The sequence below is a fragment of the Petaurus breviceps genome, unplaced genomic scaffold, assembly GCF_028583685.1.
Source record: "Petaurus breviceps papuanus isolate PSGF00001 unplaced genomic scaffold, PetGlider_PUasm1.0 90903, whole genome shotgun sequence".
In the NCBI taxonomy this organism is placed as follows: domain Eukaryota; kingdom Metazoa; phylum Chordata; class Mammalia; order Diprotodontia; family Petauridae; genus Petaurus; species Petaurus breviceps.
In genome coordinates, this window is record NW_027187376.1 from 9,594,586 (window position 1) to 9,608,476 (window position 13,891).

The following is a 13,891-nucleotide window of genomic DNA, read 5'->3' on the forward strand; positions in this document are numbered from 1 at the left end:
CTGTGCCCTTGGTAAGTTTTTATTTCTGGTTTCTAGTTTCTGTCTCTATAAAATGATTATTTTTATTATCTTCCACCTATTTCACAAGGCTATTAATAGAAATATAAGTGAAGTTTCCATTATTATATCCTTTGATTTATTCACATATATGTATTCATATATGCACATATATAACTTAGATTAATATGGTGTAATCTTGTTTAAGGATTAATGACTATCATATGATGCTCTTTGGTAAAATGGTAGCCAGCATAATGCATCCTCTGATGGTGATGACTTTTTTGGTTCTAATTGTCATATATCTTCTATACCTTTGAATTTTCCTTTAAAATATACTTGTGTAATTAGAAATAATAGCAGCAGCAAAGAGAACAATAGGGAAAATCAGAGTGCTGTGTAGCCACATAGCACAATATTTTATCATAAAGATTACTAGACACATGGGGAGTAAGTGAAAAATCATTTGGAATAGAGAACACAAATATTCATGATCATTATTATGAACCTTTTACTCCCGTCATATACTGATTAGTATAGAGAGGAAATGAGTGATTTGATCCTGGTCAAAGAAACCGATTTAGTCAAGATGGTAAAAAATGCAAAGACACTCCTCTAAACGTCTTTTCAACAGAATTTTATTTCAATGTTAACAATCAAAGCAGTTTTAATAATACAAAACGTTTAAAACCCCAAAAGACTGCCATGTGAGAAAGGGTTTTTCTGCCCTTTCAGGTAAGGTAGGAGGAATGGAGGGAGACCTTAGGATTAAACTGTGTGTGTAAGTCATAACAGTATGGGATTCACTAGGTACACAGAAAGCATAATCTCTAGGGACTGAACCAGAACTTCAGAGGGATTCCAAAGAGTCACCGTTGCCAGGGAGGCTGAGAGTAGAGGAAAAACCTATAAATCTGTCAATTGCAAAAGAACACACTAGGCCAAGGTTAAAAACAAATGAACAAAAAAAAACCCAGTTGCTTTATTTCTGCCATATGCTGCCACAAAGGGGCTGAAAATTTGTGTCCTTTAAAGAAATCTATACTTTAAAGACCTCCTGTCACGCTCATCAAATGCAATACCTTGAAAAGAGATTGTGATATCACGAGATTCACTAGGTAGGTAGGGAATGATTACTGTACAGAAGAAACATACCAATTTTGATATTCAGGAATGATGGAAGGGGACACAGAATAAAACTATATGACAGGGAAATGAGGCATACTCAATTTTTAAAAGACAAAAGACACCTGAGTGTAGCAGAGGCTATTTAAAGATGATGATTCTCAGCAAGACTCTTCAAGTAGAAAAAATTTAAAAAAAAAACAGAGTTAAGGAGATGGAGCTACCTATGAGAAGAGTTCTTTTTTCCATCCATTATGCTATGAATGATTTGGGTTTGCCACATAATGAATATCAGCTGCCAAGGAGGGCTATAGACTGAATTATGTGTGTGCCCCAAATAAGGCATTGCTCATGGGGTAGGCTCTCATGAAAAGCAAGAAGGAATTGAGAAGGGCTTACTGTCCAAGAACTTGACAGAGTGACTGACAACTATCTAACTAAAAAGATAAAGCCTTTTAAGGACACAACCAAGCGAACTGACATAACACAATTGGGACTAAAGAGAGTTCTCTGTCTGGGGATCAAAGTCTGGAATTCTGTGCATTCATCAGTGAATGGACACACAGCTCTGAGATTTCACAAGGGTTGGCTGCTCCTTTATGCCATTTTGCCAGAACTGTATTGTCTGTAGTGGAAAAGACTCTTGGAGTCCACAGTGCGAGATTTCTGCACAGCTTCAGCGAAGAGCTTGGTCACCTGGAAACAGGCATGGGCAGGCACTTTAGTAACCCCAGTGACATGAGAATGGATGTTTAATCAAGTAAGACTGAAGCTGTCAGTGTTATTGATCCCAATTTTTAAAGGGCCATGGAGTGAAAAAAGGTACTCAGATTTTTATTTAATTAGGATTTTCTCCTACATTTCAGAGTTTACCAAGAATGTCTACTTCCTCCCACTCCCTTCTTCAACCATAAGGATTCAAACTAGGTCAGAAAAAAATACAATATTATGGGTAGATGATTTAATGAGTCTTGAAAAAAAATCCCCTTCTCTGTGATAAATTAGGAAGACTATATCCAAGTGAAACTGGACATACCTGACAAAGTCATTTTCAGTGAATTGAACCTTGTAAATGGACTATGGTTTTGGCTCAAATTATGACTAACATGTAGCTTTTTAAATGGTACTTTGCATCTAAAGTTTGTCTATTTCAACACATACAACCCATTTGTATTTTATGAATTATTTAAAGTTTGAGAGGCATATAGGTGTAAGACAAGGGACTGGACCCATTCTTTAATTGCTATATGGAACTCCCAGATGAGGAAATTCCCTTTTCCGGTGCAGATCAGTACCCTCTCTGTGACTTATGGTCTTAGAGAGCTTCTTAAGTGTACCACTAAAAGATTAAATTAATTGCCCAGGGCCACAGGGTTAGTATGTATGATCAGAGTTGGAAACTAGATCCTGGCTTTGAGGATATCTCTAACTGGTAATCTACCAATCACCCAGTTTTGGCCAGAGCCCTTTATTGTTGGCATAATCACTTCAAAGTCATATTTTAAAATGTCCTCACTGGCCTAAACACTGAGAAAAGAGGAAATGTATTTTCCATATATTTTGCGATACATCTGAATAAAGCATTATAAAATAATCATTATAATAAAATGGGCACTTGGTCAAAAACAATTAGTATTCTATATGCAATATTTTTATCCCAACAGGAAAACATACCTGGAAATTAGTGAGGAGAGCAATCCCACTGTCAACAGCTGTCCTGCGAATTACATAATTATCATGGACAAACTTGGTGTTGTTATTGGGGAGGTTAATGACCAGATCAATGCTTCCCTCTTTTATCAACCTAGACAGGAAAGGAGGGGGCGAGAAAAATGAGAATCATAGAATGTCAGCACAGGAATGTTAGCACCTCAGAGCAAGATCACCTATTCACGGGATCACACTGTTTTAGGGTTGGAAGGAAACTTAGAAGGCATCTACTCTAACTCCCTTGTTTGACAGATGAGAAAACAAAGGCTTAGAAGGGTTAGATGATTTTCCAGGGCCCTACGGCTAATAAGCTGGGCAACATTTCCCTTGTGTGAGGTACAGAGAGGACTAAAGCCTAATATTCTAAATCCTAGTTCAATGACTCCTTTTTTTCTATTACACCCCACTGAAGATACATGGGACTAAGTTTACTGTGCATTTAGTAATAAATTTCCATGACCAGTTGATTGACCTTTTAAATTAATTTCACTGGGGCCCTACTTCCATCCAACTTCCTATATCCCTAACTAAAGATTGGAGTTATGTTTCTTTGAGAATGATAGTGAATGATACTTTTATCCTTATGCTCCTGAAAGACATTTAAAGGAAAGTCTGACAAGAGTTGCTTTCTGTTTAATATGCTAATATTCTATAATCAGGTGATCGATAACTTGATGGACAATTCACTGCTTCCCAAGGATATTATTTCTCTCTGAGAAAAGGCCACTACTCCCCTTTCCAGCATTAGCTTTGCTTCATTGCCTGCTAGTCCAGTGGCTCTTAGCAGATGGCATGAAGAAGCAAGTAACCTGATTTTGAATTAAACTCTCTATTTGTCTGTTCCCTTGATGCCACAGACTGAGACATTTAAATGTCAAATCATATGAAGTTGTGCTAATTATTGTTTGATAAAGTCCCAGCCAAGTGGCACATAGTATCTGGGGAAGGAAACTAAGGTGCAGATACAAAGCCATCCTTTTCTGCTTTTATTTAACGCTGATTTACAGGTTGACTTCTCCAGAGCCCTAACTCAAAGCATATAACCCTGTATACAATATGACAACTCTTCGGTCAGCAATAATAAAATTGTCTGACTGGATGTATATCCTTAACTAGGTGTGCTGTATCTCTGCCACACAATTCCATTAATGTGAATGGAAATGATACCTCTGAAGGCATGCACACTAAGCTGGAAATAATCCATCCTGTAGAAATCTCACTCTCCCCTAGGAATACCAGTCCTTATAATCAAATGGCAAACAACATTATCACAGAACCTGGAACAATGACTTTCACAAAACAAGAGTTCACACTGATACATAGGTCCGTATCACTTTAGCATGTTGCTCACAGGATAGGTAAATGAAGAGAAGCCTGTGATATGCATCACTGGAGGGCTGCCCTTTTGATAAGGTCACAAATCCCATGATGTATATATCATTTGAATGTTTGCAAGCATTTTACAGATATTAACTCATTTGAGTCTTACCAAAGCCCTTTGAGGAAAATAATAGACATGCTATTTATTCATGAGGAAAGGGAGTCCCAAATGACTGAAGTGATTTGGTCACAGAGGCAGTGAGTATCAAGGGGAGGATTCCAACCCAGGTCTTGGGACTCCTACTCTAAGCTATTACCATATCGTTGGGCTCCACATTAGCATGCACACAACAAACATGATTTGATTCATGAATGATCAGGTCCATAGTTGACTAGGATGATTTATAATGAAACTTTATTTTACCATGAAATATTTTTCAAAATATTTAATTACTGAGTTTTCTTCATTTAAAAAGGACCACTCTACAATCATAAAGAGTAAGCTTCACATCTAATCCCAAATACTAATTCCCAGGCCTGACCTCTTCTTGTTTGTCTCTAAGAAAACCTTCCCCAATAAGCTCAAACTTGACCCAATTCTTACTTTCTGATAGGAGAAAGGCTGGGGTTCTGTCCCTCTTGGGATGGCCATGCTACAGGGGTAGCTGGCACGTTGTTTGCATTAAGCCAATCTGAAGTTGCTTCTGTGGCGAAGAGCTGCATTTGAAAATAAAGGAGACAACTTAGAGTGGACATCACAAGTGATCAATGAACACATCAAGGAGCCCAGATATCACGGTACTCTTAGTGCTAAAATTCTTGCATTAAATTATAAAGGGGAAATCCTATGTAATTATTAAAAACTGGGGACAGAAGGGGGGACATACTAGGTAAACCTTAATGATTACAGTTTTCTCCTGACAAATTCAGCCCTACTGTGATTTATGTTTATAAGAAATCATATTTCTCTAAATCAAATCACAGATTAAATGCAGAGAGAGCTGACTAATAATAATAAGGAAAAATAGTTGGCATTTGTAAAGTCATTTAAGGTGTACAAAGTACTTTCTAGAAGTTATCTTATTTGAACTTTACAACATTCCTAAGGGTAATACTATTGTACCCATTTTACAGATGTGGAAACTGAGGTCAAGGGGATTGTATACACAGCAGTTAGTAAGTACTTGAGGTGCATAGAAAATCCAGGCATTTTCTGATTTCAATTCCAGGGCTCTTTAAAGGAAAACCATAGTGAGCGCTTCTGTAAAGTAATTGATTATTTAATGAAGGAAAATCATCTACCCCTTTCTGGATCTGTTTGGCAAATTTAGACTTTTGGGTTTCTTTAATGGAGGCCAGATGTACCAAATTCTCCAAGGACTGTGCAACTTAACATTATGTAGGATAGAAATACCCTCAAAGTTCCTCATATGAATTATCTCTTTAGCTCTATAATAATTTCCATAAATTAATCTCTCAGAAACTAGAACTATTCCTCTGTGTGAATATTTTCAAGAAACAAAATAAGTGTCAAGATGTTCTAATACTAAAAAAGGATGTTTATAGTATAGCTCAGGTCAGCTCATTATCCTGAGCATTTGTTAAAACAATTTTTATGGAGCATCCTAATTATTTTGTTGTATTGAGATTTTGTTATAATGAATACACCATTAAAAAAATTACATTCTCCATTTGTGGAGCAGAAAATGAAAGAAAGTGCTTATCTAACTATGGTGAAGTAACAGGTGAAATAAATGTTCCTAGCAGGGTAAAGGAAAGTGACTTGGGTCTTTTAGATTTTTAGAGCTTCATAGGCCCAGGTGATTTCAGTGTTAGAGGAAGGTAAAGGCCAAGGATAAATGGAACCCTCATTACTGTTACAACACAGTCAGAACAATAAACAACTCAAATTCAACCCTACTCAGTTCTCCAGTCCCTCTTTCCCCACCTGCTGATAGCACATAATCAGATCCTTTCATAATAGAGGGTGTTTTGGATAAGAACCAGAGAAAGCTTTTGTTATTTGCTATGGAGAATTCATTGTAATCAGATCAACAAAGCACAGTTGCTGTGGGCCAGCCATGGAAATGCCTTTGCTTCAAAGAACCTCTTTTTGTGATGGTATCCACTGTAATGGGGCTTTGCTTTTACCTTTAACATCTAGCAACCATTATTCCCTATGCAACCAAGAAAAGGATGTTAAAAAATATGGAAATGCATTGGAGTTTTATTAGTACACTATGTTCACTTGTTTAAACACACATTTCTGAAATTTTTCAGAGTTTTTACTCTCCCAACTCTCATTTAGTTAATAACTATTTTTAGAACTTAAAGGCTGCCCCTGCCATTTATTTTAATTTATTCAAGTTTGGAGCATACCAAGATGGCGATACCAAAGCCTTTCTTCTCTCAGCTTGAAAGAGAATGGCTTGGCCCTGTTGCTTTTCCCTGAGGTTCTCATTACAGGCAGAAGTCAATGTTCTGGTTCCTGGCCAGATTTTCAGTGTTGAAAGAAAGCAACTTGGAAAAAAAATAAATTAAAATAATATACCTTGAAACCTTCATTATGTAGTTGTTCAGCAACACCAAGGAATTTGGGACGGAAGGAATGCTGAAAAGAGATTTTAAAAAAAAAATAAGTGACCTATAGCATATCTGAGATCTATTATCTACAACATAAAGTTTCCCCATAAAATCATAAAAGGTAAAGTGGTACAGTAGATACAGTGTCAGCTTTGGAGTCAGAAAGACACGGGTTCAGGGGCGATTAGGTGGCACAGTGAATAGAGAACCGGCCCTGTAGTCAGGAGGATCTGAGTTCAAATCCGGCCTCAGGCATTTAACACATACTAGCTGTGTGACCTTGGGCAAGTCACTTAACCCCAATTGCCCTGCTTTTCCTCCTCCAAAAAAAAAGACAGGCGTTCAAATCATGTCTCTAACACATTATGGCTATGTGACATAGGGACAGTTTGTACCTCTCAGTGATCAAGGCAATTCTCTATGACCATAAGTTGCAGGAAAGGTACAAATCTATAAGAGTAAAGGGACTTAGTTTCCTTACTCAAACGCTCCCTGTACCTGTCATAAAAGTCAATCATGATTATAATTTGTTGTGCTATCTTTTCATTCAATCATTCAACAAACATCCTTGTACCAGATTCTGTGTACTCTATATATAGGGGTTAAAAAGACCAAAAACAAAATGGTCCCTCCCTTCGAGGAATTTACCTTTTATTTAGGGGAAATAACCTTAAAGCATATGTTTAAATTTTTAATATATATGATATGAATACCACAACGTTTTGGGAGAGGAAAGTGAGCATTAGCTTCAACAACTGGGAGTATAGGGAAAGTCCTCATGTAGAAGTGGTACTTGAGGGGAGCCTTCAAAGAATTTAGGAATGTCAGGAGACAGAAATGAGGAGGTGGTAAATTCCAATCTTGGGAGACAGTCTGTGCAAAGACATGGAAGCAAGAAGTGGAATGCCATCACCAAAGAATCACAGGTAGGCAAGTTTAATTGAAATGTAAAGTGTATGAAGGGGAGTAAGGTATAATAATAAGGCAAAGAAAGTTGGACTGGAGCCAAGTGGTAAAGGGTTTTAAAGGCCAAACAAAGCAGTAGGTATTTTATCCTAGGGGAAATTGGGAGCTTTCTATAACTTCCTGAGTAACAGATTGACAAGCTAAGGTATATGATTTAGAAATATTAATATGGCAGCTGCACAGATGGTGAGTCAGAACAGAGATGAACTTGAAAGAGGGAGAACCATTAGGATTACTGGTATAATCCATGAAGATGATACAACTGACTCAACACCATATGATTTGGGTTGTTTTCCAGAAGGTGGGAGGATTTGTTGACATGTCAGGGATGGGGAACCTGCAGCCTCAAGGCCACATGTGGCCTTCTAGGTCCTTAGATTCATCCTTTTGACTGAAAACAAATTCTTTTATTAAGGGAATTCATTCTGTGAAGTTTGGATTCATTCAAAGAACCACACGTGAAAACCTGGAGGGCCATATGTGGCCTCGAGGCCACAGATTCCCCACCCCTGGTCTAAAATAACAGATAGGACCAGAGCATTAATTCACTAGACAGGGATTGTAGGCAGCAGTAAAGAGAAAGAAGAAAGAAAATATAGAAATCAAAACCATGACCACACCTCCTTAGCAAGGTGATCTGATTAAATGAGCAAACCAAATTAAAATGTGTTCCCATATGGATATATATTTGTTTGCAACCTATTTAAAAGTAGGTTCATGGAAAATCATACTATTTCAACTGGGATATTTTTGTTTTGAAATTGGGTTTATTATCTAGGCTTCTATAACAAAATTCTTATACCTTTATATACAGTTTACCATATCTCCATTTAAAAATTGATGTCATTCACTTTTATAAATTAAAAAAAAATAACAACTCAGAACTAACATAGCGGGATCATGGATAGTCTCATGGTCTGCTTAAATCCTTGCCCTTACAGTACATTTCATATCTTCTCAGTGGAAGCCATTTAACTCCCATAATTAAGTTCTTCCATCACCCATATTACTCCAGGACTATCTTGACCCTAGTTAGACCTAGGTCAATGGCTCTAAGATTCAGCTTCAACTCAGCCTTGCTCTACTCAATTTATGGTAAGCAAACTCTTGCCTTCCTCTCCCTTGACCAAGCTCAGTTCAGTTAACTGAGTAACTCACGCTGAAGTCCTTACTGAGAACTCTAACTTTTCCCAAACTATGTTCCTACTTCTCACCTGCTTCTCTTCCTACCTCTGCCCTGGACTGGAGTCCTTCCAGTTAAAGCTCAATTCCCACAGCTGGATCTTTGTTAATTTATTGTCAGTTTCCAAGATGTTTACTTATATCTATTCCTCCTGTTTTATGACTGCTGTTATTCTGTACTCCCTCTTATCATCTGAGAAATCCACCTGTTGTCTATGGCTAGACCCACGACACCTTCTGCCCATCTGCATGAACACCTTCCTACTGCCTGCTTTTGGCATGTTTATATTACCTGCTTGCATCCTGGGATTCTGTCAGATTTAGCCCCATTCTGGCCTGGCCTATCCTGACTCCAATTATATCCTAATTATGACAGATACACTATTATGCTAGATTGAAAAGCTGGAAACCATATAACAATGATTTAAGCAAAATATTTCAATATTTTAGTAGTGTTTAACAATTTTACCCTAAAAATATCCCTCCTGATATTTCCTTGTAAAGTCTTTTGAGGACAAGAAAGCTTAGACAAAGAATCCCTATGCCTCCTTCAGATCTAGCTTGCTTACAAGCTCTGGCACTCTTTCAATCCTTAATATACTTCTTTATGTGATGAAAGACTTGACAAATTGGGTTTGGGAGGAAAGGTGAAAAGAGGTGGGCTTCCAGAAAATAAATTAATACTATAGAGGACAGTGACTAGATTGCTTTTTGTTTCCATTGAGGATACAGCAGAACAAAGTGGGATTAAACTGGAGCAGGAGGGATTTAGGTTAGATGTAAGAAAAATTTCCTAAGAGAAAAAGTTGTTAGAGATACTGGAATGATTTAATGAAGGAAACAGTAGACTAATATTCTCTAGAGAGATTTAAAGAATAAGGGAGATAACTGTCTGTTTGGCACTGTGGGATAGGAGAAATTACATTAAATTCTGAAGATGTGGGGTCTAATCCTGGCGATGCTATTATGTAGCTATATGACCTTAAGCAAGTAACTTGGTCTTGGCCATCTCACCTATAAAATGAGGGCGATGGGATGTGATCTCTAAAATGTTTTCCAACTCTAAAACTTTAGATCAGATAAAAGTGGGGTTTGCAGACCCCAAAGGAGTCTGTGAACTTGGAATTTTTAATATTTTGATAACTATATGTCAATAGCATTGCTTTCCTTTGTAATCATTTGTATTTTATAAGTTTAAAAATATATTATTCTGATCTTATGGAAGTGAATGTTGAAATCTAAAAATAAATAAAAGAAAAAAAAGAATATATAAAATGCATATATATGCATATATAATTTGGAGAAGCAATCCATAGGCTTGAACAGGCTGTCAAATAGGTCCATGATACAACAGTAGTTGAGTACCCCTGATCTAGTAGATGACATCTTGAGGATTCCTGAGATCATGCAAGTATAAATAAAATACTGTCCAAGAACTTTGAAACGTTGCTGAAGTCCTTCTGGAATTTGAAATCACTTGGTGCATCTCTAGTAAACAAGGACTATTCTGCTCTCTATACCCTCCATATCACCTAGAAGTCTGCTGAGTATGGAACAGGTGCTTAACAAGTATTTGTTGATTTGGAGTTTTTAACTGAATGCTAAGTTGCATCTCTTGGGAGTTCCTCTGCTATAAAGACCCTAGACACTGATCGTCTTTTGTAACCTCTAGGTTACCTACTAGACTCTACACTCAGAATCTAGTCATCTGCCACTTCACTGTTACACTTCTCTGAGCACTTCTAAGCAAGTGCGCTGCCTACCATTCAAGCTATATTCTAGTCACAGATGATGCTATGCCCTTGGCAGAGGTTATCATGAAAACCTTCTAGAAGTAATGTTCAGATGGGGGCTTTTTATTCCTCTTCTTCTCTATTTTGGAGTTACATGAGTGCATTTTCTAAGACCTCCAGACAACAGCCAGAACCTCATTATGAAGCTGTTTCACTTCTGAACCCCAAGTGGAAAAGATAAATATCCAACATGACAGTATCGGCAGGTTCCCAGCCTGAGAATCTCTCTGCCTTCTGGTCAGGGGTGTTGGCTTTCACAACTGCATTGCAAACTTCTATCAAACGTGTATTGAACACTTGTAACACATAAAACAGCCTTTCCACAAAAAGAAATTACAGCTGTCAGCTTGCATCTGAGTAGCCCGAGATTTAAAAGCTGATTGAAAGTACCTGTGTAAAGAACTATTAGTTACTAAAGGTGAAAAGTACAAGTTGATTTATTTACTGGGAGGTTTTTGTTTGGTTTGGTTTGGGTTTTTTTCCACTAAGAAAAGGGAATAATTTCATTTCTTCAAATGAGATTGTTTGCGTTAATGTTTTATTGGCCACATTTAAAAAAGCTAAGTGATGTTGCCCTAATAGTTGTACAACAGTCATATAGGGGATTTCTAAATTGATGACTCTGTACTTGCCCTAATGATTCTGCATAGTATACAAAGGGCTATTCATGACACACAATCATTTGGATTTGGAATTTTCAGATAAAATGCTTGCTTTGTGGTTCTGAGAAATGTAGCAGCACGGATGTCAGGATGATGTTATCCACTACACAGACATCACTGACTACTATAATGGAGGGGAGTGGAGGGGTGGGTTAATAGAGAAAGCTCTTGATCTACACTGGCATAAATTATTTATTGTCAAATGACACCACAGAAAAGTTTATATCAAAAAACAATTTTTCCACTTATAGAAATACAATTAAATTCAGTTGGGATGTAAGATATTCTGCTAAGGGGGCCAATGATATTAAAGGAAACTTAGGATAATTTTGTTGCTACATAAATTTGCAAAATACCCTATATGTTTAAAAAGACCTTTGCCTTAGTAGACAATAATTCATATCTCTCTAAAGGTGCTAGGTGGCACAATAGATAAAACACTTGATATGGAATCAGGATGACGTACATGTAGGAGTGTGCTGATGAATATTTAACAATCATTTCTCCAAAAAGAAAAAAAATGTACACACAACTCATTCTTAAGTTTAATCTGCATTATACAATTTTTTTCTCCATCACTTTCTTAAACTTGGAATCAAGAATATCTGAATTCAAATCCAACCTCACATATACAGATTGCTGTGTGACCCTGGATATGTCACTTGACTTTGGTTCACCTGTTTCCTCGACTGTAAAATGGGGATAATAATAGTACCTACCTCCTAGGGAGGATAATAATAGAAGCTACTTACCCTGTAAGGATTAAAAATGAGATAATAATTGTGACACACTTAGCACAGCCCCTGGAACATAATTATTCTAACTATTATTATATTTACATAATCAACAAAATGATATATCAAGTCCTGGTTTGTAGTAGGTACTGATTTCCAAGATGTAGATGCTTATACTAAGAATTTGACAGTTCCTGCAAGGTAGGAAGCCAGCTCCAGCATAACACTACGTAGACACTTAGTAACTGTGTGACCCTGGGACAAGGCACTTAACTTTTGTGTGCCTCAGTTTCCTCATCTATAAAATGGGGTTAATAATATCACCTACAGGGCAGCCAGGTAGCACAGTGAGTAAGAGTACCGGCCCCAGAGTCATGATGACCTGAGATCTAATCTGGGCTCAGACACTTAGCACCTACCCAGAAATAACTGGCCATGTAACCTTGAGCAAGTTACTTAACCCCAATTGCTTTAAAAAAAAAATAAAATAATAACCTGTAGGGATACCCAATGTAGGGAGATCAAATATGCATGTATGCAAATGTATATGTGTATCTGTATACACGTGTATATAAATATATAGGTAAATTTTGTAAATTGTAAAGCAATATATAAATACAAGCTATTACATGCTTCTTCAACACTTCCAAAGCCCTTTTACCCCAACAATTATGTGAGGTAGGTAATCTTAATGTTATTACCTCCATTTTATGCATAATGAAACTGAGACTTAGGCCACTAAAAGTGACTTGCCCAGAGTCACATGGCTAGAAAATATTAGAGCTAGAACTCAAAATCTGTTCCTTTGACTTTAAGACTAATGTTCCTTCTACTACAGCATGCTGTTAGAACCCACACATTCCTATCATTATAGATGTGAAATGGATCTTTCAAATGATTTACTCTAATTTCCTCATCTTATTGATGAAGAAACTGAGAACTGGAAAGGTGAAGTTATTATGCTCAAGGTCACAGACCAAACAAGTGAAAAAGTCAAGAACCAGACTCATGCTTCCTGACTCTCCATTCAGTGCCCTTCATGATACAATGTCAAAAAATACCTCCTAATAAATATCATGAAAGCTTTAGTTCAATGGGCAAGAACTCTTATTTCTTAAAGTTAAACTTTGATGAGTTTATTTAGGAATCAGAAGCTTAAAGTTTTCATTCTTCTGCTCAATTAATTTTAGGATTTTTTTTGTTGTTCTGGAGAATGTGCCCTATAAGATTTTATCTTGTGGTAGAAGTTATAGGAGTGAGAACTGCACCATAGCCACTCTTCATTGAAATAAATTTCAAATAAATTGAAAATAAATAGCAAAAGGACATTTGACAGTTGTGTGGTTACATATTTATTGAGATTATGAATAAAAATATTCAATACAGTCATATAATAATATATAACTCTATATAGTACTTTAAGTATACTATCTTATATTCAACTCTTCCTTCCTCTTAAAGGTCACTTATTTCTCTTTCTCCTCCCCTCATCCCCAATCAATTAATCAACAAACATTTAAGTGTTTATAAGTACTCTGTGCCAGGTACTCTACTAGGTACTGATGATCCGAAGATAAAAATAAAAATCTATGCCTTCAAGAAAGTTACTCTATTCCTTATGCTACTGTTGTAATACAAGTAAAATAATATAGAGCCAAGACAACCCCACCTAGTTTTTGAAAGGAAGGAAGGGAAGAAGGAAGGAAGCGAGGGAGGGAGGGAGAAAAGGAAGAAGGGAGGGAAAGAGGGAGAAAGAGAAAGAAGAAAGGATAGAGGGAGAGAGGATGGAAGGAAGGAAGGGAAGGAGGGAGGAAGGAAG

The 13,891-nt window shown here is 36.9% G+C and overlaps 1 protein-coding gene across 1 annotated transcript in view; it reads right to left on the reverse strand.

The window, feature by feature from the left end:
* Positions 1-555: 555 nt before the first annotated feature.
* CPS1 (carbamoyl-phosphate synthase 1) overlaps positions 556-13,891 on the reverse strand; it is a 155,244-nt gene continuing 141,908 nt past the window's right edge. The window contains exons 35-38 of the mRNA XM_069075103.1: positions 6,704-6,763; positions 4,757-4,869; positions 2,797-2,926; positions 556-1,818 (exon numbers count right to left, since the gene is read on the reverse strand). Coding sequence (XP_068931204.1) covers positions 1,720-1,818; positions 2,797-2,926; positions 4,757-4,869; positions 6,704-6,763 — 402 coding nt within the window. The 3' untranslated portion in view covers positions 556-1,719. The remainder of the gene's footprint in view (positions 1,819-2,796; positions 2,927-4,756; positions 4,870-6,703; positions 6,764-13,891) is intronic.